Source organism: Pungitius pungitius, chromosome 9 (assembly GCF_949316345.1).
Source record: "Pungitius pungitius chromosome 9, fPunPun2.1, whole genome shotgun sequence".
NCBI classification, from domain to species: Eukaryota; Metazoa; Chordata; class Actinopteri; order Perciformes; family Gasterosteidae; genus Pungitius; species Pungitius pungitius.
The window spans coordinates 3,268,460-3,291,430 of NC_084908.1; the positions used below are offsets into that span (position 1 = coordinate 3,268,460).

At 47.0% G+C, this 22,971-nt stretch overlaps 4 protein-coding genes across 10 annotated transcripts; 1 reads left to right on the forward strand and 3 right to left on the reverse strand.

The window, feature by feature from the left end:
• Positions 1-217: 217 nt before the first annotated feature.
• Positions 218-5,122, reverse strand: LOC119218434 (arf-GAP with dual PH domain-containing protein 2-like). Of its 2 annotated transcripts, none has more exons than XM_037472866.2 (11): positions 4,918-5,122; positions 4,255-4,543; positions 3,842-3,972; positions 3,514-3,605; positions 3,195-3,283; positions 2,705-3,078; positions 2,392-2,475; positions 2,244-2,306; positions 2,021-2,098; positions 1,644-1,872; positions 218-1,557 (listed from the first exon to the last, which is right to left on the reverse strand). In XM_037472866.2, the coding sequence occupies exons 2-11, from the start codon at positions 4,340-4,342 to the stop codon at positions 1,529-1,531; spliced, it is 1,257 nt and encodes a 418-aa protein (XP_037328763.2). In that variant the 5' UTR covers positions 4,343-4,543; positions 4,918-5,122; the 3' UTR covers positions 218-1,528. The 2 variants fall into 2 exon arrangements, with proteins under 2 accessions (XP_037328763.2, XP_037328764.2); XM_037472867.2 differs by lacking the exon at positions 4,918-5,122 and having other exon boundaries at positions 2,705-2,851; positions 2,966-3,078; positions 4,255-4,574.
• Positions 5,123-5,770: 648 nt separating this feature from the next.
• On the forward strand, positions 5,771-8,002 carry tefm (transcription elongation factor, mitochondrial). Of its 2 annotated transcripts, none has more exons than XM_037472868.2 (5): positions 5,771-5,942; positions 6,224-6,711; positions 6,950-7,099; positions 7,245-7,423; positions 7,541-8,002. In XM_037472868.2, the coding sequence occupies exons 1-5, from the start codon at positions 5,897-5,899 to the stop codon at positions 7,803-7,805; spliced, it is 1,128 nt and encodes a 375-aa protein (XP_037328765.2). In that variant the 5' UTR covers positions 5,771-5,896; the 3' UTR covers positions 7,806-8,002. The 2 variants fall into 2 exon arrangements, with proteins under 2 accessions (XP_037328765.2, XP_037328766.2); XM_037472869.2 differs by having other exon boundaries at positions 6,227-6,711.
• A 9-nt stretch (positions 8,003-8,011) lies between these two features.
• On the reverse strand, positions 8,012-13,394 carry atad5b (ATPase family AAA domain containing 5b). Of its 3 annotated transcripts, XM_037472865.2 has the most exons (15): positions 13,142-13,394; positions 12,757-13,018; positions 11,757-12,047; positions 11,566-11,662; positions 11,400-11,482; positions 11,037-11,191; positions 10,560-10,731; positions 10,139-10,413; positions 9,956-10,049; positions 9,822-9,886; positions 9,568-9,745; positions 9,367-9,476; positions 8,647-9,296; positions 8,410-8,565; positions 8,012-8,293 (listed from the first exon to the last, which is right to left on the reverse strand). In XM_037472865.2, the coding sequence occupies exons 1-15, from the start codon at positions 13,196-13,198 to the stop codon at positions 8,206-8,208; spliced, it is 2,733 nt and encodes a 910-aa protein (XP_037328762.2). In that variant the 5' UTR covers positions 13,199-13,394; the 3' UTR covers positions 8,012-8,205. The 3 variants fall into 3 exon arrangements, with proteins under 3 accessions (XP_037328762.2, XP_037328759.2, XP_037328758.2); XM_037472862.2 differs by having other exon boundaries at positions 8,014-8,293; positions 11,757-12,044; positions 12,757-13,394; XM_037472861.2 differs by having other exon boundaries at positions 8,014-8,293; positions 12,757-13,394.
• Positions 13,395-14,513: 1,119 nt separating this feature from the next.
• On the reverse strand, positions 14,514-22,074 carry suz12b (SUZ12 polycomb repressive complex 2 subunit b). Of its 3 annotated transcripts, XR_009956864.1 has the most exons (18): positions 21,748-22,073; positions 21,335-21,479; positions 20,775-20,821; positions 20,588-20,652; positions 20,399-20,467; positions 20,215-20,264; positions 19,938-20,023; positions 19,597-19,828; positions 19,255-19,360; positions 19,064-19,169; positions 18,735-18,912; positions 18,179-18,264; positions 17,837-17,980; positions 17,466-17,623; positions 17,058-17,256; positions 16,546-16,625; positions 15,931-16,301; positions 14,514-14,633 (listed from the first exon to the last, which is right to left on the reverse strand). XR_009956864.1 is itself a non-coding variant. In XM_037470848.2 (17 exons), exons 1-17 carry the CDS (start codon positions 21,760-21,762, stop codon positions 15,992-15,994), a joined length of 2,070 nt encoding a protein of 689 aa, XP_037326745.2. In that variant the 5' UTR covers positions 21,763-22,074; the 3' UTR covers positions 15,319-15,991. The 3 variants fall into 3 exon arrangements, 2 of the variants coding, with proteins under 2 accessions (XP_037326745.2, XP_037326744.2); XM_037470848.2 differs by lacking the exon at positions 14,514-14,633 and having other exon boundaries at positions 15,319-16,301; positions 16,552-16,625; positions 21,748-22,074; XM_037470847.2 differs by lacking the exon at positions 14,514-14,633 and having other exon boundaries at positions 15,319-16,301.
• Positions 22,075-22,971: the final 897 nt, after the last annotated feature.

Here is a 22,971-nt window from a genome sequence, read left to right on the forward strand (position 1 = left end):
GAATATTTATGGTCCTGGAAGAATGGGTGACTTAATTCACATGCCTTATTAGACTTGAAATGAGAGAAGAACATGTCTATATTATTAGAATTTGTGCTATTTATAATCTGTCCAATCTCATTGGAAAACTCATTCATGTGACACATTCTTCCATTGAACGTTGTTTATTCAATTTGACAGTCAGATGTTTATACAAGGCACATCTACTTCAATATACATGGGACTAAATCATAACACAAGTCAGACTCTATTGTGGTGCTCAGGAACCCTTTGTCTCTTACTGGATCTAGTTGAATGTTAATTAAAGAGCGAGCCACAGGTAAGGAACCATGGCATGAACATGTTGCTCGGCCTGGTTGGTCCTCTACCCTCGTCCATCGTTAATAATAATAATAACCGGCCTACGGCTCATATAATCCACATTTTTATTTATGAACATTTTATTAGAGGATCAACCCCATGAGATGCAGCATCTCGTTTTCATGGGGGTCCTCCGGATCATATCCAATCAACAGAACAACAGATTAGTTACAATAAAATAAGATAATCATAATAAAAATAAAAATAAAATAAAAATACAACAAAAAGCAAAAACCACACATACTCACACATACATACACAAGCTCTCACTATCCCCAAACTCATCATATATAAGATGTTATTGATAAACAACTCCGTATAACATAATAATCCAAAATACAAGTAACAAAGATAACATCACAATGTACATTCATAAGCTAATTCATAAATATACACGCATACATAATATGACACTCATCAATGTTAAATCTGAAACGCTAGAAACATAGACAAGTATTTTGAAGATGTGTTAAACAAAACAGTTCAAAACAGAGGAAAAGACGTCAGCGAGCGAATGGCTGCAGGAAGGCTATTCCCCAACTTCTCTGTCAACTCTAGGAACATTAAAGTAAATCTGTTCACTATGACGAAGACTATAAAGTGAACTGTAAGGCACTAAATATTGCGATAAATAATATGGATATTGGAAGTATATACATACAACTGTCATCTGTGACATATCACCAATCAATACTGTAACTTTGTTACTGAAGAGGAACACAAATGTAAGTCTAAAATTCTAAAAGCAGGAAATACTTGTTTATACAATATAGAACCCTAACCCTATGTAAAAGACAATCAAAATCAACAGTGTGGGAAAAGAATGGACCGTATCTTTCAAAATGTGCAAATTGAGTGAAACCAATTAACAAAATAACTACAGGAACCACTGCACTTGTTCCTCAATAAATACTACGCTAGGATTACGAAAGATGATTTGTTGTGATTTTATTCTGGCAACAACAATACAATAAATGCCTTAACCAGCTGAAGCGACGCGTAGTTACGGAGGCACACAAAGTGACGTGAGCGCTCGTGTCAGTAAACGTGAGCGTTTGTCACTCACTGTCAGGTCCCGGGCCGGGCCTTTTCAAAGCAGAAGTTTTCAGTCTCTCACTTCCCCAAAATCCCACCTATTGCACCCGGAGCTCCTGCAAAACGGCTCACGTCATTTCCCCCTTGTCATGTTGGCCTCGTCTGGAAGGAACGGAGAGAGGGGGGGGGGGGGGGTTAGGAGCGCGGTACACGCCGCGGGATCGTTGCGGACGACAACGGGGTCTTACTGGCGTAGTCCTCTGGTGTCATGGGTTGAGCGATGACCTTTCGGAAGGCCTCCAGCCACTCCTTCTGCTCCTGCTGCTGCTCGCACATGAAAACAAACTCCCTGTCCGGCGTCTGCAGCGTGACGCCGCAGTGCCACCGGCCTCCTCTCGAGCTCGGCCTGCTGCTCTCTGCGGCGGCGTAGCTGTGGCTCTCCGTGCCGATGAAGACGGCGCCCAACTCAGAAGCGTCCTGGTTTCATCGTCGCCGTATTTGGTTCCAGAGCACATGTTAGAATGAATGTCCTGAACTCAGTGCATGAATGTAATGTTGTTTGATTATTAACACAGTCGCTTTACAACACGCATTATAGACTCGGCGGTGGTTATCTGTTAATTACCAGTGGGTTTTTAAAATACAGGAGCTTTCTGTTCATTGAGCACAGTGTGAACCATCTCTTCTTGAAGGGCTCCCGTTGCTAAAAACACACAAACATGAGCACACGCACAGAGAGGGACCGAAATACAGAGAGAGAGAGAGAGAGAGAGAATTGATTCAATTCATTTTTAAATGCACAAAATTGATAAATAGATCAAATGAGTTTTTGTAACAAACCGACGAACCGTCGGCCCGGTTTTCTCCATGTACCCCTCCTTCAGGCAGCACCCCATTATCTGAGGTATTAACTGTGCAAAGAGACGCAGAGGCCACTCCGTCAACATGGACTCGGACAACCTACACAAGTCACGGAAATTCAAAATGTCGTCTTACATCGATGTCTCGCAGAGTGGGATGTTTCCTCTGGAGGTATTCGAGGCGCGTGGCTCGAATAGCGTTGAACAGGGACACAATCACCTGTAAGGCGTCAGATATTGAATCACCTGCGTCCAGTTTACCGTCTGCATCAGTTTCATACAATTCAGGTTGATTAAGAAAGAAGCTTGAAGCTGGATGAGTGCATGTGATGATTAAATGCATTCCAATTGTGAGGGGATCCCTTTTGTACTTTTAGTACTTTGAGAAACACTCAACTCTGAAGTGAGGTGTCTCACTAAAACATTCGGTCACTATGGTAACAGCTGACCTGTCCTGTTTCGTGATAGACAAACAGATTCCTCATGCGTTTGCCGTTCGCAAAGGAGATTTGCAGGCCGTGAGCGTGGTTGATCTTCTCCGGCTGGAAGACTGCATTAAGATCCTTCATGGAGATTACGGCTTTGGGAAGCTTTGACTTGGTTTGAAAGAGCACACGGGGGAAGGATTTCACAAGAAGGATTAGAAACAACGAGGGTCTTTGTGCGCTCATTAAACGTGGTAGTCTAGACGACAATGTGTCAGAACTCACATCCTCTTTAATGAAGTATCGGAGGGTGAAGTCTTTCCGGGACAGCAGGAAGATCCTCTTTAAAAACTGTCTTTTGTTTTTGCCCTTCTTCCAAAGTGTTAACTCAAACTGGTCTGGGTTAGATACACCAAATGGAGGGAAGAGATGGAGATCCACTAAACCACTCAAAGAATCATGTATGCGAAAACAACAATGCGTTGGTAATGTTGATATGGTGGCATTTGATTACCTGAGCAATAACTTGGCAGAAAGCATTGGTTTTCTCCTGTGAATTCTCTTCTTTCGTACTTTGCACGGATCCATTGATCCTTGAGAACACTACGAAAAAAAACATTTTCTTCGTGGGTGAAAAGACAAGTGTTTGAATAAATACCAGAAATGAAGCAGACCTGCGAGTCATAGTGACCGCGGGGACGGCTCCACCTGATCAACCCACCTGGTCTTGGTTCCTCCTTCTGTACCTCCCCACAACCCATTCACCAAAAATACACCTCAGCTTTCCCTCCCATTGTTGCCCACGAGGTGAAAGGAGTGTGAGCGTCACTTACAAGCAGTCGCTCTGTTGCGGCCGATAGAAGAAGGCAGGGACACGCTTCTCATAAATGGCCTTGGCTGCAGAATTCCCCCCCTCCCGCATGACCTGAAGCCACAAGATGTGAGGGACAGTTCACCCTAAAATACAATACTTTTCCTCTGGCTGCAGTACTTTATCAATATCAATCAAAATCATTTCAGGGAGTAACTATTCTAGTTCTTAGGTAAGAATGAGGAAAAAGTTCAAATTGAAATGTACTAATACTTTCCAAAAAGCAAATAACTGATCATACTTTTTTTATCAGCTGTTATATAGAATGAATACAAACTAAAAGAGGATACCTGTACTAGTGCATCGTCCCAGGTATCCAGACGTATGGACTTCACTTTGCTGATATCAGGCAAATTACGGTGAATGCCGGAGCAATTCAGGCACACGAAGATGCCGAGCGTGTAGGAGGCCCAGTCCGGCTCTGTGAGCGAGGAAACCACACGTCTAATTACGTGTGTGTGTGTGTCTGCGCATGTGTGTGTTTACATAATGAGGTCGCAACCACAAGAAAAACGCAGCAACTTCACCCCCCCCCCCCCCCCCCGATTATGAATTATGATGTTGGAGGTAGTTCTGTTAACAAACATCACTTGGCCAGGTATGATGGCTTATGAAAAAGACAAAAACAAACTCATTTTGGAAATCAATCAGACAATGTTGGAATCATGTCCAAAACACACGGAGGCGAGATCAACGTACTCACCAGGTACTCCACAGTCAGCACACGTGTTGTTACCTGGCTGTCGCACCAACTCGAGCAGGAATTTGTTATTTCTGTCCGAACTGGCCATGGGGAGAACGTAGTTCGTGTCACTCAGATTGACAGTCGACGCCCGATCAAAGAGCCGTCAGGTGTTATCTCCATTTTGAATGCACACATGAACGGTACAGTGCTGCGCTGCTCCGTAGCAGGTGGATAACATCACTTCTTCTCACTGGCCGGTTGGGTCAGCGTTTCCTCTTACCACCACAGCACCATGGAGTCCATTGTTCTGAACACAAACGCAGAGCTCCAGGAATAACAGAGAAAGGAAGTGGAACTAAAGTCTGTGTGTAGCGGGGCGACGGACGAGGGTTGCTGACAACAACTTTAGTCTGTTTAAACATATTCAATTGAACTGGTAGACACGAGTTATAATGCAGGTCAGACGTTGCAAAAACATTTCTTCACTATAGGAGGCTTTAAAATAAATATATTCAAGCAAAATAAAAACACTAACAATAATTATGAAACCTTCATTAATGTAGAATTCACTCGTTACAGCATGTGTGGTTTTCAAAAGCTCTTAACTTATTCTTATATACTCAAACCAATTATCATAAGTCATTCTGGCTCTTTAGGACATGATGTTCATTTGAGTTTTACCTTTTCTAAATAGAAGTCACCTCATGTAATTCCCGATAGAGCTCCATTTAAACTTCAACCTGAGAGACACCGGTGCGAATGCACTTTTGTGAATCAGAGTGTGCGAGACAATGCCCTGCCCCCTTTTAAACGTTTGTTCCGCTTTTGTCTCTGAACTTCTGGTTGCTGAGAACACAAAGCTATAAACAATGATATATAAAATAATGGATATTTATTGGTTAAAACTTAAGAACAGCCTTTTTGTATTTTATTGAGTCTCTGAATAACACATATGATGATGTTGTGAGCTTACAGGCTGCATGACACAATATTTCTACAGGATCTAATTGACAAGTTTGACAAAATTAATTAGAAAAATATAATACTTTTTTAAAACCCTAAATTACAACATCTTTATCATCATTATCCTCTGTGCTTAATGGAAATCTATCGGCTCAACATTGAGCCTAGTGATAGTGTTTTTCCCAAGTCAATACATGTTTATGTTTATCATACAGTAGCTAGGGACACACCCCTACTTAAGTAAAACTACCCTACACCAAAACAAGTAAAAGTTTCCTTTATTGAAAAATACACTAAATTGTAATTCGATTTTGAAATCATGTTGGGTCGAGAAAACATTCATAAAAACAAGTATATATTTATAATTGCATGCATAACTGCTTGGTGAAGGAGAAGTAGAGTGAGAGTAGGCGTTCTGTTGACTCTTGTTTCTCCATCAATGTGTGCTCCCTTCATAAACCCCAAAGTTTCATTATTTTGACGATTTTTTAAAATAAGAAATACTGTTTTATCAGGAAGGAAACACAATTCTATCGGGTAACAGACTTCCACGCCACACCGGAACCTTTGCACTAGAGCTGTGGTTTCACCCCGGCGGACTTGAACCCGTTGGACAATAACCGAAATTGCAAAGTTATGCAAACTGTATTATGTTGTAACGTTAGATAAAACAATCGATCATCTATCTGGATTTGAAATGATGTGGGTCGCCAGGCGACTGCTGTCGTCTGTCGCTCAGAGAAGTATGTTGTGTAGACATGTTGCTCGTTGGTGGCCTGCATGTTATACTTATACTTAGCGGACTAGCAGCGTGAAGCTAACTTGACACCGCTAGCTGTCATTGCTAACTTTAACTGACACAGCTAACGGTAGTATTCCTGCTTCAGACAAAAGTCTGACGGTACTTCAGAGTAAAGTCGCGAAACTAACGTGGAGAGCCCGTGTTGTGACAGGTCTTTACCCACCCCCCCTGACAGCGGTCTGATCCCTCTTGTGTCCCCCCTCCTCCGCCCCCTCCGCCCAGCAGAGCGCCACGCAGGCCCGCCTGCCTTGTTCCGTCACCCTCGCCGCGGCTGCCTCCCGGACCTGCAGCCGCGGTACCTCCAGTGTACGTGTTGCTGGCGCAGCCGGGTTCCCGTGGCCGCTTTTGAGACCCTCAACGCCGCCATCTCCTCCACGTCGGAGCCCTGCGATGAGGACGACCGGTCCCTGGATGCGTGCTACACCTCCGAGCAACGGCACGCCATCCTCCAGCTGCTCAACACCGCCACGCCGTCGGAGCTGGCCGGCGTGAAGCTCCTTAGGGGCCGCAAGTCGGTCAACATCGTGGATTACAGGACAAAAAACGGACCCTTTCCAACCCTGGAGAGTGTGGTGAACGTGCCGCTGCTGAAGCACAAGAGCGCCGTCACGGTGTTCAACTCCATCCTCAACCCCGTGAAGAAGGAGAAGAAAGTGAAGATCCAGTTGGCCAAGTTCATCAGGCCGGAAGTGGACAGGTCCTGGTTGGAGGTGAGCGCACTCCGGCCCATACTTTTCTTGTGGTGCCACAGTTGTAAACGTTAGTTTAAGTGAGGGGGGACAAGCAGAGGCCCTTGCAGTCCCGGCCTTGAGCCCCTAGAAAAAGTTCTTAAAGTCCACGGCATCCTGTATTTCCCACAATCGAAGAAACCTCACTACATTATGATAAATACCAGCAAAGGATCATTTGCTTTGACCACCTGTCATGCTTCTCCATTTGTCCCGTCAGGATGCCAGTAATATTGTGTCCCTGGTATGTGGGACTAATAAAATCGCCTGGGCTCAAGTGGACCGGGGGATGATGGTGCTGGATTGGCGACAGGTGGAGTGTCCAAACTTCTTGAGGGGAACATACATGGCGTCTGCGTACTTAAATGATGTGAGTATGAAAGATTACATTGGAAATTGGTAGATTTTCTGTTCATAAACTATACAACTGCTATTGAGCTGTGTAATTATTATCAATGTTAAACTAAAAGAAAGCACAGATTCAACTGGGCAATTACATTTTTCTCTCCTTTTAGGTTTCTGAAGTCGTGGCCCTCCTCCCGCCGGCGGACTTCTACATCATCGAGAAATCCTCCATCTCAGTCCAGAATACGACTCTGTTCCCCATCATGGTCCACATGAGGACCGTGGAGGCCTTGCTGTTTGCTCTGCTTGAGCCCAGAAACTTACCCCCCGAGTCCAACATTCCTCCCAGGTGGGAATCCTCAAATATAGAAGACATCAAAATATGCTCGGCCTTTTGATATTTTTTTAAAATTCAGTTTGAAGTTGGTGAGTAGTTTTTGGAATGACCCCCCCCACCCCTCCGCAGAGTTCTGAACATGATGCGCGCGGCTGTGGGGCGTCACTTCGGACTCATGCTGGGCGAGTCGCGGACCAGCGGCGCTCAGACCGTGCGGCGGCTGATGACCGAGTCGGTGACGCAGAAGCTTCCTCGCTTAAAGTTCCCCCAGGAGATGCTGTTGAAGCACAGGAATTCCTTCCAGATGGGCAGCAGGAGAGGCGGGGAGGAACTGTGCGACGCGCTGCTTCAGGCTGTGGCGTTCTACGAGCTGCTCAGCGAGTCCTCCGGTTAGCCCGCGCCGGGTGCGACCTCTGACCCTTCACTACGTCAGCCCAGAAGACCTCCTGGACGGCACCAAAACCCAACGTTTACCTCAAGGAACTGTGAACATGCTTACTGTTACATGTTTTGATTTAAATGCCGTCTGCCATCCTCCCGCCGTTTGTTTGTATTGAGTCATAAAAAAAAGCACTGCTATGATTCCCCCCCCCCCCCCCCCCCAGCACACATCAGAACACCAACAATCAAAAGGTAAAAAAATATCAAGATAATTTACAGTCGGTCAAAAATATTGTTTTATTTCATTTTTCATGATAAAACATGTAAATAAAAAGACAATTTCTCATCTTGGCTGTGTTCAATTCATTCAAAAAGGTGGAGAAAATCGTTATTCAGGTGAGCTGAGGTGAGTATCAGGTTGTCGAGGAGAAATCTTCTGCCAGCAGTTGAATAGTGGACCCCGAGAGGCCCAGCTGTGTGCTGCCGAGGTACCTCAGACACCTAATGTGGAACATCAGTTGTGTATTATTTGGATCTGACGGGAACCTAAATGGTGATTTAGTAGTGCGGGTTTAAATGAACACTTTATCGGGGTCAGACTCGGGGGCCGGGCTCACCTGCTCGGCTCTTTGCGTTCCCGCGCTCTCTGAAGGCGGCAGACGCGTCGGAGGACCGGCGCGTAGTCGACGGCGACCGCCCGCCTGCTCCCCAGCAGGCCGAAGGACGCGCTGCTGAGAATCTTCCTGCTCAGCCCGTACCTCCTCCTGCACACACTGGGGGGTTGTTTTGTTAAAATGGCCAATAAAACAAACCGCGGAGAGCCTAAAACGACCCGAGAGGGAGAGCCGACTCACCTCGGTGCGCACGGCGCCGCAGCGCTGAAGGTGAGGCTCGGCCTTTCTGAAGAGGCGGGTGATAACGGCGCGTCCGTCGACCTCCCCCGCCTTGCGTCTCCCGCTTCCTGTCTGGTATTTGGAGCTTCGGTCGACGCCTCCGACATTCTCCAGCAGCACCTGTGACACCCGAGGCCCTCGACGGCCGCCCGGATCTCCAACAGCCTCTCTCGCCCGCAGGCCCCGCCCGCCTCGTGGTCCTCGCTCATCTCGTCCAGCGAGCCGTCCTTCATCTCGGCCCCTGTCCAGACGAACGCCTCGGGGCGGCGTGGGCCCGCCGTGGTGGAATCGAGGTACGACATGAGGTCGAAGAAGTCCGCCAGGGCCTCCAAGCGGCCCGTCGCCGCTTTGGCGGCGCTCGCTTGCGTCTCGCCGCCGGGTCCAGCGGCCTCCTTTGGTAGCGATGCCGATGATGCTGCTCTTTGTGCCGAGGCGGCGTCGCACGCCGCCGGGACACATTTCCTTTTGCCGCGTCGCGATGGGTTCTGCCCCCCGGCCTGGATGGGCAGGAGAAGCTCCAGGTTGGAATACAGGAGAGGGACGCCTCCCCTCCAGCTCTCGGCCAGGAGGCCCAGCAGCTCCTTCATGTCTGTTTCAGCCCAGAACTGCCGCTGGAGGATAAAAGGAAGTATTGACCAATGTTTGTTTTTTTTTCTTCATATGCAACATGTGAATACTTACCATCAGTAGGTCTGACAGGTAGCGTTGGGTCACGCGGTGGAGACCCAGCGAGCTCGCAGTGCAGCTACCTGGGTCAGCTTCGTCGTCTCCTCTTCCAGTAACACTCGGGTCTAGTTCAGGGGGGGGTGTGGGGGGGGAAATAATCCTGCAGATTGGTTTGGTTCGGAAAAGAAATCCCGGTTTTTGTCGAAGCAAACTCACAGCGCTCACGAGAAGGCTCCTCGGGCGAGGCCCCGGCACCGAGCACCCAGAGCTGCAGCTGCAGCAGGCAGCGCCTCACGTCCCCCCCGAACAGCCCGACGAGGCCGCCGGCGTCGTCCGACTCCAGCCGCGCGCCCTCGGCCAGCGCCACCAGCCGCAGGTAGCTGCAGACGTTCACCTGGCAAAGGACGGGAGGTTGACCGCGAGACTCCCAGGGAGCAGGAACGCGCGAGGGGGAGGACGATGGGACTCACCGCCGATGGCGTTTTGAACACCATCTCCTCCAGGCTGCACTTGAATCGCTCTCTGAATAAAGGATCTGAAGAAGGCATTTATTATTTGCATCACAATTCCATCGATCGGTTTTGCTTCAGGGGAGGACGTTTACCGCTAGTGGTCAGGACGACTGGTCTTTTCGTGGTGGTCATGAAAGTCTTGATGGCTGCGAGGAAACCGACGTCGTCGTCGAATACGACATCGACCTGCAGGGGGGGGGGGGCACATTTGTGTGGTCTCACATCCATTAGGTAACACGTACTACAGTCTCGGGGGAGGAGGGGGGGGGGGTTACCTCTTCAAACAGAATGAGCGACGTGGCCGTCTTTCTGTTCTTCGGCACCGTTCGACCGCGGCCCGGCTGCGGGTCGTCGGATTTCTCGCCGTCTGTTTTTTCCGAGGCCAACGGGCCGCCGAAGTGAGCTCGATCCGCTCTGGCCTTCTTCTTGAAGTGGTCGGCCAAAGTGGCCGCCGGAGCGCTGGTTTTCCCGCTGCGACCGGAGCGGCCGGACTTCTTTGCCGCTCTATTTCTTGAGGTCGAGGCGGCGATGTTGGGACGCACCGTTTTTCCTGTTAAAGAAAAGGAAGGCAAATGCCTGAACGGTGAGGCCCCCGTTACCGTGGAGACACCACACAGACCTGACCAAAACTATTCAATCGTGATTGGTGATTATTTGGGTTTTAACAAACTCTATGTGTGCACAATCGTGTTGTACCAGGTAACGTCTCAGATTTAGTAGTGCAGCCGTTGATGGCGTAGTTGTTGAAGTACGTTGGTGCCAGTGGGTCCTTCCCCGAGATCTCCACCAGGTGGGACTGGGTGGCTTCCTTCAGCTGGGCGAGAAGGTGGCGCCCGCTGCGCTGCGAGGAGCAGTTCACCTCAAATACCTTTGATTGAAAGGAGGAGGACGAATTGAAGACGGTCCCTCATCCAAGTGTGGTGTGCAGAATATTCTCGACTAGGAAAGCGGTCTAGAATCTATTCAAACGCCTGATTTCAAAGTATTAACATACGTCACGTGATTCACTTTGACCATAAATGTTGACTTTCAGTGCTGTGGTAATTGTTGAATACCAAACAATGCATTTCAGACGTCCTGTCTAAGAGCCACAGGGGAGGGAATTCAAATGTGACATCGTGGATTAGGGTTGGCGGCATGGATACGAAGGCAGGGGTCCGGTTGGGATCCGACCTTGAAGCCGAGCTCCTGGGCGCAGGCGTACACTGAGGCGGTCTTGCCCACACCTGCGGGTCCCGTGATCAACACGGTGCTGCACGGCGGCGCCTCTCTGCCGTCGTCGTCCTCTGGCCCGACCTCGCCCTGGAAGTCGCCACAGTCCCACGAGTCTGCACGGGGGGACACTTGGTGAGGACTTTTCCACAACATGAGAATGAGAAAAACACCTATGTGGGGCCCCCGAGCCATTGAAAGGCAATTGATTACCCAAAAATATGCACCCAAAAGTGGTTTTTTCGCATTGGTCACGGCTCATTAGAGGCCACATTGAGGATGTTACCCCGTACAGAAGTGTGCCACACGCCAGCTCATACATACGATCGCTGTTTTCTTCTCGTTTCCTTTCGCCCATTTTGCTCCTCTCGTCACTGTCGGCTCTTAGTTTCCATTTCTTCAACCAACTGAACACCATCGAGAAAAACAATAAATCACGCTCACATTGATTTCGAGTTCACTAAATGAGTGGGAGACAGAAACAACTAACATTTGCAGTTTGTCCACGGAGGCAGAGTTGCCGATGACTTCACTGGAATGCAGAGGACTGTATTTGTCCGTCCAGAGGACGTCGTCCAAACTGGAATCTTTGCAAAAGAGTTGTGGAAAGGGACTTTAAATCTCAATCTAAAAAAGGCATAAAATCACGTCAATGGGCGATCAACGCGCGACGTGTTTTACCTCTCTGGGGGAGGCCGGAGGTCTTGCGTGACTGGCTGCGCGATGCTGGTTGATTCACAAATCCGGAGCACGGCTCGCGGCCTGCAGGGTCACCGCCCCTCCTCAGCCGGTGAGCGCGACTTAGCTTGTTGCTTGTGACAGAAGTCTCCGGGGCGGAGTGGCAGGGAGCCACCCAGAAGGGTTCCTCTGCAGAGGGACTAGACCTCAGACGCTTGGGCTCCCTCCCGAGGCCATCGTTTCCTCGTTTCCTCTTCTCCTGCAGGTCGTTCTGCGGGGAGCTTTTATTTGCTGCTTTTGAAGAAAATAAAGAAAAGGAGGGGCATAACTGATCAGGGCAGCAAAGGATCAGTCTGATGGCTCACCAGGACCGTCAGCCTGCTTGGATGAACCAAAGAAATGAAATCACATTTCAAATGCACTTGAACAATAATTGAATAAAAATATACTGAGTGGAGGCCGTGTATGACCCGGAGCACACGAACATGTTGATAAAGAGGCTGCACGCACTCTCAGGGTCACGTCCATACATGGGACTGGGGGGGGGCCATGGCTCACAAGCAAACATCCTAAATATGCAGTGAACCTGTTTCTAAAGAACTCCACGCACTCTCAGGGTCAAATATTGAGAATATTGAGACTAGCATGTCTTACACACAAACTATCTTAAGTTTGCAGTGAACAACGGGAGACGTGACGATCCGAGAGCCTGAAGGGATGGACGTCCCTGTGCTCCAATGGGGCTCTCCGAAGGTCATAAACAAGGAGCCGCCTCCATCACAGTGAACCAATCGAAAATGCTCTTAAAGACTATATCATCCGAGCGCACTTTGTATTAAGCGCCCTTTCATTGCTGTTGCTAGACAGCTTTGAAACAGGTCCGTGCACGTATGACTGCAGGACGAAATACTCCTGTCACAAATAAACATTGTCATATTGCTTTGATTAAAGTCTCAAGCCTGGTCCTTGCTTTGCGACAGTAAGAACTACCACCAAACCTCACCTGTGGTTCCAAAGTCCTGCAGCTTTTCACCCGCTTTCCTCTGCAGAGTGCTGAACACTGTTCCGACTGGAAAGGCTGGGTTGGATGTTTGGATTTCTTCCAGACAGATGTGCAGAGCTGAGGTGGACAGCTGTCCTCTGCAGGAGATATTTCTCTCGGTCTCACTTCTCACCTTTTGCGTGCGGGGAAGCTGCACCGGTTCCTGCTGCCTCTCCACCGGCCGATCCGGCGTCGCCTCGCTGCTTCGTTTAGTTTCGCCGTGCTGCGTTTTAAGCAAGAAAATCGGCGCAATCTTAACGCCTTTTGGGGTTTTTTTTCCGGCTGGCGGCGAGGCTGAATCTTTTCCCGGTGACGTCCCATCGTCCCAACAGCTGGACGCCCTCACCTCGGAGGGACACGCGACATGTTCGCTTTTCTTGCTCCGTCTGAGTTTGTTTTGCATCCCATAAAAAGGTCACAGGCTGTCTGCGCGCGACTAATACGTTAACATGACAAAAAAAAGAGAAAAAGAAGAATTTGATTTGACACCGAACGAGGGGGGCGTTCAGCGTACTAAGACCTTCAAGTTCAATTCATTAAAGCAACAAATACATTTGAATTCTGGCCCCTTAGCCGGTTGGTGTTGAATAGACGGGAAAATCGCTTCGGAATGACGTTTAAAATGTGCGCGAGAAATTCGTGATGTAGCCAAAGATCGTGTATTTGTAGGAACATCTCAACGAGCCTCTGGTCCAGTTTGACAAGTGAAACGAACCGATTCCGATGAAGAAGCCTTTAAAAGTTAACACACCACACAGGATTGAACGCTGTTGCTAAAAGCTGACGGCGTTAGAAAAAATAACCAGAATGAATGAGATAGTTTGATCTACTATCAGGAACTCGGGTCATCGCCTTTTCATTTTGACGACCAGGATAAAAGGCAGAGTGGTAGCTCTGCTGTCGACACACGCTTTGTCAGAGGACGTTTTCATAAAGTAAGGTTTGACAATTTGGTTTAAAGGAATTAACGTTGGTGTTTGGTGCTTATAATACACATATTAGGTACTGTAGAAGATATTTACAAAACACATTTAAAAGGTATATTTTTGTTCATGTTGTCCTAGCTAGACGAAAACAGCTCATCACAATGTCTAAAATGACCTTAATTGCAACAAATTAAGAACCAGCAAAGGCAAGGTCGACACACTGTTCAACAGTGAAGTTGGAACTGGGATCAATCTTGAAACATTCCCAGCTAGAAGTACGGGAGGGAAAAAGGTTTGAAGCGTTTACATTGAATCAGCCCAATGTGTCACAGGCAAACTGCCGGAAGGTAGAATTTGTCCCCCATCAGGACTCCATTTGTCCTCATCCCAGGCTTTAGATCAAATAGCAGAGGATACTTAGGGAACTAAAGGGAGAAAAGCTTTGACACTTCAGGAGAATTACAGTAAAGCAGAATAACTCTTTTAGGCAGCCAAGAGAAATACAAGTTAAAGAAGAGACTAGTGAGCATTTATTCCCAAAAAAGTCTGCAGACAGTTCCTATAAGAAGACACTACAATATTAATCATTTTATTGTCATTCATTAGATGGTAAGGTTCATTTCGCATGAAATGTTCAGTTTTACCTTTTGGGAGGTTTATTATCAAAACTGTTTGCATTTTGAATGCTCAGCAACACAAGCTCAACAGGAAGAAGTCAACAAACACTTAAATGATAGGCAGAGACCATGAAAAGTGCAATGATGCAGATGGCTACAAAATTACAGAGCCAAATAAGGACAAATGTATTTTATTTCTCTTTAAATATAAAAGTCCCCCTAGCCAGAGTGTACAGTTAACAGGTTGTTTTGATAACAGTGAATAAGTCTCCCTTTTTCCAGATGGACACAAAACCTTGAATGAAAAAAAAAAAGGGAGGAAGGAAAAATGTGTTAATTTGGTCGTTTACAAGGAAAGTCTGATGAAACTACAAATGGAATGAACAAAAGTAAATATCCTAAATAATATACAGAACTAAGAGACTGGTGAAAATAGTCGCCTTTGGCATAAACTGCACTCAACAGGAAAGACTGAATAACTGACCTGGAAGCATCCATCTAATAAACAGCATTTTGCTAAGAGAGAAAAACAGCAATGGGTTAATTGTTGAGAGTCAGAACGGGGCACGGCTCAGCATTTGATGCGATTACACGTAAACACAATTGGGTCAAAGCTTCTGGTACTCAAAACCCATGTCAGAGAAGAAAGAAAAACACTTTGTTATTGCAACTTGGTCGAACCGCAAAGTGAAATTAAACTTGAAGGTGATCCTAACATGCTGTGCACTCTGCGCGGGAGGGTGGGGGTGCTGGTTTTTGTTTTCCGGTAAATAAAAGTCAGAAAAAAAAAAAAGTTATTTTCCTGGATTTCCTTGAGCTGTTATCAATGCAGGCCGAAAGGCTTCGGGGTGATGAAGTAGGTTTTTTTTTTTTTTTTAGAACCACCCCAGACAGAAATGATGCTCTTGTTGGGGTTCCGAGGCTTACAGTACATCCCTATTGCCATGGCAACCTACCAGCACAACCCATGTTGGGGGGGGTCCCAACACACGCTAGCCACGGAGGCCAATGGTGTAGGTTTTCACTGTAGCTGTATGACCCTTCATATCAGAGTCATTTTCTCCACTGACACCAGAGGAAACGCTGCAGTTAACATGTGGCGCAGCAGGAATAAAAACAATGTAAAAAAAAGGTAACCCTTCTAAAATACAAACACACCATGTGCTAAAAAATAAATCAGCTAAAAAGGATAAAGATCGCCACAAGGTGATTGTGTACAAATAATCACGAGTGACATTACCAGTACGTTTTAACTGTAGTCCGGACGCAGCGGTCTCTAACGCGTACACGCCATGGTGCCACATCACTAGACTCCATTCGTTCTCCCTGTGCCAGCGGCTCCTACCAAACGCACATTCAGTACGACCCACTTGCATTGGCCAGCGCTCAAATTCATGATTCGTGCAGACGTTGGTGCTTTCATTTTTTTTTATATTCATATTTGGTTCAGTTCTCAAGTTCCCGGGAACTTTCTACTACCTTGTGTACGAGTCCGCTCCAGGTCGGATCCTCCGGTTCTTGCACCGATCTAAGCGCCAGAAAACGGTTGGTAATGTTCACTCAAGGGAGAAAAAAAGAAGAAAAAAGCCTACCAAAAACAAAAACACAACAGTTGTTAGTTGTTGTTGTTGTTGTTGTTGCATCCCTCCGACATCAGTCCGTTAGTGCGCTTTTTGTCCTCTTGCCCTGCTTCCCCCCCGTCGAGCTGATGGCATTGCCGTTGCAGGCCGCCGCCGAAACCAGAGCCTGCGCCTGCTCCGCGTCGGCGGGCGGGAGCTCCTCCTGGATCTGTCGCAGGCGGGCCATGGCGCGGTCGATGGTGGCGGTGCTCACCAGGTTGAAGTCGTGCATGCTGACGAGGTGCAGGAGGAAGTTGCGGCAGAGGTTGCGGCGGACGATGTGAGCGCCGGCTTTCTCGGCAAAGAGCATGATGGCCTGATTCATCTGGTTGTCCGCGATGAAACTGCCAGGGGGGGGAACCGCAGAGAGAGAAGAGCTCAGTTCCTAGAGTCTTAAAGCCGACAGTACAGCAAAGAGACGACAAGTGGATGCGCTTCTAGGCCAAACATGTACTTCTAGGACAGCCGCATTGTCAGAATAAAAACGGCTTAGATAGCTACAATAAACACCCCCTCCGGGGCTTTGAACTTCAGTGTGGAGGAATAGTTAATGGAAGATGGAGCGATTGACCACCACTTCCCACGTACCCGTACTTCATGACATGTAGGTTCCACAGCTTCATCACTTCCTTCTCGCCCTCGTTGACGTCGGTGAAGTCATCCAGTTGCTGTGTCAAGAAGAATTTGAGAAGACAAATTGAGACGCAATTACGGGGACGCAGCACCGCCCACACCTCGGAGGGACTACAGCACGTGCTGCTAGCAGTCACAGGAAGTCCATACTGAAGTGATAGAGATGCTGTAAACGGGTGTAAGAGCAGGCCGAGGGAGCGTTGGCAGTCGTTTTTAGCAGCTTCGAGTTATTCATGGGGAGCAGAATGAGTGCACTGAAATGAGTACACCCCACCCACCCTTCGTTCATTCTCTTGGCATGACATAAACACCACCTTTATTCCATGAACGTAACTGATGACACAGCCTTCCTGTCACAACTCCATCTCCACAAAGCATTACGACGTGAGCCGAAGAGCACAGTGGGTTTCGAACTGGGTCGTTGGGGGACACCGCTCAATTCACACAATGAGTCAAGGGCCCCTCACCGTGCCAGTCTTCTCTCTCAGCCACTCCGGGTCCCTCTCGTCCTCGCTGTCCTCCTCCATCTCCTGGGGCCGCAGCGGCATGCAGCTGTCGCTGTGGAAGTAGAGGCGGTTGTGTCCACTGACGTACGTCCTCTGCTGCTCCAACTCTCCGTCCTCAGTCTCCAGGAACTCGGACAGACTCGGTTTGGTCCTCTTGGGCCTGGAGGACACAACGAATCCTGCATAAGTGCTCCGAATTTAAAATCTTATTCATTTAATATTACATATAATAATACTCCAATAACCTCAACACTGGTTTCTTCATTTTGTGTGAGGGGTACATTCTTGTACACATCCCCCAAATTAAGTTCTCATCACTGCTCATGAGGCGTTCATTTACACGGCTTTTCCAGCAGAGTCGTAGTTTACCTGCAAACCAGTACGTGAGTTACAGCGGTCCTCTTCACGGGGCCGTTGCGGCTAAAAGCGAAGCCGGGTTGGCTGTGGATGTCCTGAGGGTTGCCAACGTACGACCCGTCATAGCACTCGTTTATGGACACGTCTATCCTGGCTCCTTTGGGGTGAGGCTGCACATTTATTTTTTTTAAATGTTGGAAAAAAAAAAAAGAAAAAAAAGAAGGAATCAGTGAAATTCGACAGGAATTTAGACACTTAAGATGAATGGGGAAGTCTGCACCAAGTGCCAACGTTTGAAGTGTTAGTCGTAAAAAGTGGGCGCCACAGGTGTCTGCTCGGACACATTTGCACACCGGACCCCGAGCCCACAACGGGTTCCTTACCACATAGTTGAAGATGAAGCGGGAGTGGGAGAGTTTGAGGTGTTTGAGCAGGCTGTAGAGTTTGCTGCAATTCAGGGTACACCAGGGACAGTGAAGATCATCTCTTGCCTCTGTTTGCTGCCGCGTGTTATTGTTGTACAAGAACTGAACACGGACAGATCACGTTAGTTACGAAGCAAAACAGAGAGGGTCCACCTCCAGCAGATTTGGGAATGTTTTGGTCTGCGGCCCATAAATGGAACGGTCCAAACACATCAAAAACAGACATTGTGCATTTCAGCCACCTGCCCGAGGGATTCACGCAAGTCAGTGTGTCCCAGGGCCAGGTGTGCTGCGGTGTACCTGATAAAATATACGGAGCTTCTGCCGCGGCTCACACAGGACCTGCTCTTTTCTCGTCTGAATGTCTGTGCTCACCGACTCTTTCACTGCCGACAGGAACAGATTTCATACAATGATTCGCGACGGATGCTTCATGATTCACAGCGAGACATTTCTTCATTTCAAAAGAGTGACTCAAACGGACTCAACAGCTGTGACTCAATGGATGACTTTTGCCAGGGTGTGTTGTAAAAATAGATCGTCCCACGCGAATGTGACCCATTCAGCTTTACTCAGACAATCTGGCAAGCATGAAGCGATATGTGACCCACGCTGAAATGTTCTGTTCTGGTGTATTTTATGAAGACTTGCACAGCATCACTAGAGAAGATGTCTCTTCTGCTCTAACATGGGACTAAATGTAATTCCAATGTCAGAAAAGGATTTTTTTTTTTTTTTGCAAAAGATGATGTTTCCACATAATGACATTGTCACAACCCCCTCCACCCCCCCCCCCCCCCTATCCCACAGCCTGCTCGTTAGAGCGGTGATGCTACGCCGGGGTGGTCGCACTCACTCATGAGGGCGGCTCGGTGGTTGCTGGTTCTGGTCTCCATGGGACTGGAGCTGTCCGAGTTGCGCGTAGCGAGAGGCTTTGCCACAGGGGCAGTGGACTTTCCGCTGGCGTCTCCTGTCCAACGGAGCATGAACTGCAATGTGGGTCCCTGAGAAAATGTCTCAAACGGTGGAAGTCTCTGTGGGAGAGAAATGGTCAGCGATGAGGACCAGAAATCCTAAAGATATGAAACTGAGCAATAAAAAAAAAAATCGCATCCACATCAACTCAGGCACTGTTTTGATGTGGTTGCAGCCAAAGAGGAGAAAGATGCTGAACCACCTCCTTACCTTCCCATCCAGAATGGTTTCCCATGTAGCTCGCTTCTTGCTAACGGGACTGTCCTCCATCCCTTGCATCGACACCTCGTACTCCCCGTCCAGCAGCTGTAATCTCCTGCAGAGAACAAGTCAGGTGACTTTCACGGGTCCAAACAAAGGAACGGTAATAAGTCAGCCTCAAACGTGAAGAGAAACCTTACCGGTTCTTATCAAAGACGGTCATCTGTGCAACGAAGGTCTCCGTGGTCTCCCCCTCCTCTCTATGGGATGAACCTCTCTTCTGCCTACTGGGAGTATCTATTACATCTTTACATAAAACAGAAAATACACAAAAATAAGTGAGAATTTTCAACAACAAAAAACAGCAGCTGTCTCACATTATTATTCAACTGCTGTGCTTGGACAAAGACCAGCAGCCTCCTCTGATAGAACAAAATTAACTGTTAAATAATTCATCCCAATGGAAACTATTTGTGCAGCCAAACCAGGAACAGGAAAAGGGCTTTGCTGGGGGGTGTGAGGGGGGGGGGGGGATATCCTACCAATGTTCTCGTTGGCTTCTCCATTGACCAGACCAGCAGCATCCCTCCGCCCGGTGCGCGACACCCTGAACAGGAGCGAGTAGGACTTGACCGTGTGGCTGTTGCTGGGCTCAAACTCGTTGCTGGAGACCAGTAAGGAAGGGTAGGATCCGTGCTTGGTGTGGTTACCGTCTGGATTCAAAGGCACCTGCTTTTTACCTGTAGGCACTTGTTTTATTGGGCAACTGACATCCTGGGACAAAAAAAAAAAAAAGAGAAAACACTTAATTTGACAGAACATTATGTAACATTGACCGACTTGCTGCTAAAGCAACAGACTGCCTCGAGAATATTGGACTTACCTTGCGTTTTTTATGGCAGACTTTGACAAGTAGCACCTCTAAGGATACAGAATTTTGTTCATTTTCGGAATTCTGAGATGGCTTTTCTGTATGGGGAAAAAGGGGCGGTGGGAGAGGAGTCAATCCCTTAGTTGCACAACAAAATCCCAGATAACATCAAACCAAGGAGAACCGTCCACGCTGTCACCATTATCAGTGTGTGTGTTTGACCATGGTCACATGATGTAGTTGGAAGTATATCCCTTTGCACAAATAGGCTCCAGTAAGGTCTGCTTACCATCCTTATGGAAGAACCCAGTGAAGGTTAACTGTAGATGTGATGACAAACTGAGGAACCAAGAAGAAATGCACTAGTTAAATTGGGCAATACCAACTTTCAATATAAAGGGTCACAGATGATGTCAATATTTCCTTGATGTGTTTCCCTCAAAACTTCACAGCGAGAGAAATAGAGGAGTTACCTTAGAGAATCCTGCTCTCCTTTCACCCGCTCCACTGTCTGCAACATATCATCCACTTTGAATGTTTTCCTGGGAGAAGGGAACACAAGTCAGAGAGTGTACAACATGAATCTATTCATTCTGTGGCTGGACAGAAATTAGATTAAAAACGTTGTCATCCGAAATCACACAATGTCAGATTTTCCTAACCTTCTGGCGTTTGATCGTCCGTTTCTGTGAGACATGAAGGTGAGCGTCCTGTGCAAAAAGATGGGCTGGAAAGGAAAGAAAGGGTATTCATCAAATCATTTTAGGTTAGATTTTGGGTGGGCTAGCGAATACATATGTTCATTTGAAAACATTATTCTTCATTATTATAGCACAGTAATTCACTCACTGCAATCAAATTCCTTGTGCGAAGGAATCTGTATATCTGAGTTGGTTCTGGAAATAGAAGGGAAAAAAAGTATAATTGTGGTATTTCCCTTAGACACTATGACATCAATACGTTTTCACGACACATTTAAAACGAACCCACTAAAACATCTATTTCTGTGTCAGGAATAAAATAATATCATTGCTTAAACATCCCCGAATAAAAAGGGGTGTTAACAGGTGGTGGCTGTGGAGGAAAAACACCCAACGACTTACCAACCAAGAATCTACGAAACATTGTTTTGTGTTTCGATGGTTTCTACTGTGATAACTGCTACGTGAATACGGTTAGCACGAACCCGTTGAGTTAAAACAAACAATATTAAAGAAACTCCCTGGGGGGGGAGGCAGATAAACCAGGGCGGCCTGTCAGCCAAAAGCAATTATTAAAACACAAAACCAGTCCTCATAAAGTTAAGTGGCTAACGGGATGCCTGTTGAGGGCACCGGAAAGTTCTCCTGACGTTACGAGAAAGAGGAAAAAGTAGCACTGCGGGGGATGAAGGGTGGTAAAAATCTCACTTTCAAAGGCCTGCAGGAACAGCTCATGGTCGGCCTGGATCTGCTCCATCTTCGGCTTCTTCACGGAGTTCATCATCGCCGACGAGGCGGGGTACACGGCGCCGTTAGCTTTGCAACTCGCCCCACTCATAATATGACCGGAGTTCTGCGCGCGAAACAACGGCACATGTGAATAAAAACACTATTAGGGGACAAACGGGGGCGATGCATGGGAGCCAGTTGGCAAACGCTCGCGCTAGCCGTCGCGCTAGCTAACGTTAGCTCCGCTAAAAGCACAACGCGAACGTGTTAACGTTACGTTGGCGTGGTATTTCGGCGTAACTCGGTAGCGATTCGCTCGTTCAGACAAAGATAAACAAAAATCCTAACATCGCCATTGTCGTAAACATTGGGCATAAATAACGGCGACCCACCCTGGCCGATGGCATTAATTTGTTAGCCTCGCTGCCTCCAGCACAAGCCTGACAGACTCAACAGCAGAAAGCCATGAAGGTGAAGAGGAGGCGACGAGACGCTGGCTAGTTAGCTAGCAATGTTAGCATGGTTCACTAGAAAACAAACCTCCGTATGTCGGAGACTCACAGACAACAGTCACGAATATCGTTATATATCAGAAATGGTTAGAGTATTGTGAAAATCATTATAGATCATCTATCTGTAATTTATTGTCGGTGTGGGCTCCTTCAATTTGTACTGAACAACAGAGCTGTAGTCAGTTGTGAGCCAATAGGAGACAGACTCGGATAATCCAGCGCTGTGATTGGCTGCTGAGCTCCGCGGATGACACACCACCCGCTCTCGCTTTCTGCGATTTTGCGGGAAATCGAGTTGATCAGATTTCTCCTGAAGAAATCCCTGCAGCTGTAACTCTATTCTCCTATTTTAATCATCTGGGACTTTCTAGAGATGACAGTTATTATTCTTTTAAATTCCGGGTAGTAGTGCCACTTTGATCACACTGTGCTGTGCTATTTGTATTATACCCAAAGAAGGTCAGAACATTGTCATTTACACAAAATACTTATAAAATAGTAGTGGCACACTTTATCATATTAACTGAATTACATTTATATCTAATACAATCACATTCTCATTTAAACATAACTTTACAGCAGCATAAATTAATAGGCTGTGTGCACAATACAGTTACAGGCTACATGGGCATTGAAAATGTAATATTTTGGTTCGTGACATAAAAGTAAATTAAATGTGTTACCAGGTCCATATGCTCATTGAGGAACCTCTAACATCTCCTAGACCTTTGATTAGGTTCAATAAAATATTCGAAATTAATTTTCCGAATTGTATGATCAATTTTTTGTATTTTTTTATATTTTTTATTTTTATTTAATTGTTTTTCTATTATAATCCCCAACATGAACAATGAAGTATTTACTTTTACGTTGACTAATATATGTGTTATTTTGTGCCATTCAAACCCAGTAGAGATGAATCCGAATATATTGCGGCATTTAAATTTGTTTAGCCACCCAGATGCTCAATTTGAGCTTTGAATGTGTTGCTGAGGAGAAAGATGGGGAGTATATTGAATAAGAGGTATTGGTTCTTCAGGCAATTCCTCCATACTGCCACAGCCTGATCTTGGCACCCTTGAGTTGATAAAAGATGAATGTACC

Bases quoted from the DNA above. Each gene is read 5' to 3' on its own strand.
- atad5b (XM_037472861.2), bottom strand. From the start codon at position 13,198: ATGCAAAACAAACTCAGACGGAGCAAGAAAAGCGAACATGTCGCGTGT. The intron at 10,732-11,036 runs GTCGGATCCCAA...TTTCAATCAAAG, and splicing joins CCCAGGAGCTCGGCTTCAAG to GTATTTGAGGTGAACTGCTC. The intron at 9,297-9,366 runs GTAAGTATTCAC...TTTATCCTCCAG, and splicing joins ACCTGTCAGACCTACTGATG to CGGCAGTTCTGGGCTGAAAC.
- suz12b (XM_037470847.2), bottom strand. The intron at 18,913-19,063 runs GTAAGGAGGTGG...TCTCTCCCACAG, and splicing joins AAACCATTCTGGATGGGAAG to AGACTTCCACCGTTTGAGAC. The intron at 17,981-18,178 runs GTACACCGCAGC...GTCCGTGTTCAG, and splicing joins AGCTCCGTATATTTTATCAG to TTCTTGTACAACAATAACAC.
- LOC119218434 (XM_037472866.2), bottom strand. From the start codon at position 4,342: ATGGCCAGTTCGGACAGAAATAACAAATTCCTGCTCGAGTTGGTGCGA. The intron at 3,284-3,513 runs GTAAGTGACGCT...TTTTTTTCGTAG, and splicing joins CCGCAACAGAGCGACTGCTT to TGTTCTCAAGGATCAATGGA. The intron at 3,079-3,194 runs GTAATCAAATGC...TATCTAACCCAG, and splicing joins TCTGCCAAGTTATTGCTCAG to ACCAGTTTGAGTTAACACTT.
- tefm (XM_037472868.2), top strand. From the start codon at position 5,897: ATGATGTGGGTCGCCAGGCGACTGCTGTCGTCTGTCGCTCAGAGAA. The intron at 5,943-6,223 runs GTATGTTGTGTA...CCCTCCGCCCAG, and splicing joins GTCGTCTGTCGCTCAGAGAA to CAGAGCGCCACGCAGGCCCG. The intron at 6,712-6,949 runs GTGAGCGCACTC...TTGTCCCGTCAG, and splicing joins TGGACAGGTCCTGGTTGGAG to GATGCCAGTAATATTGTGTC.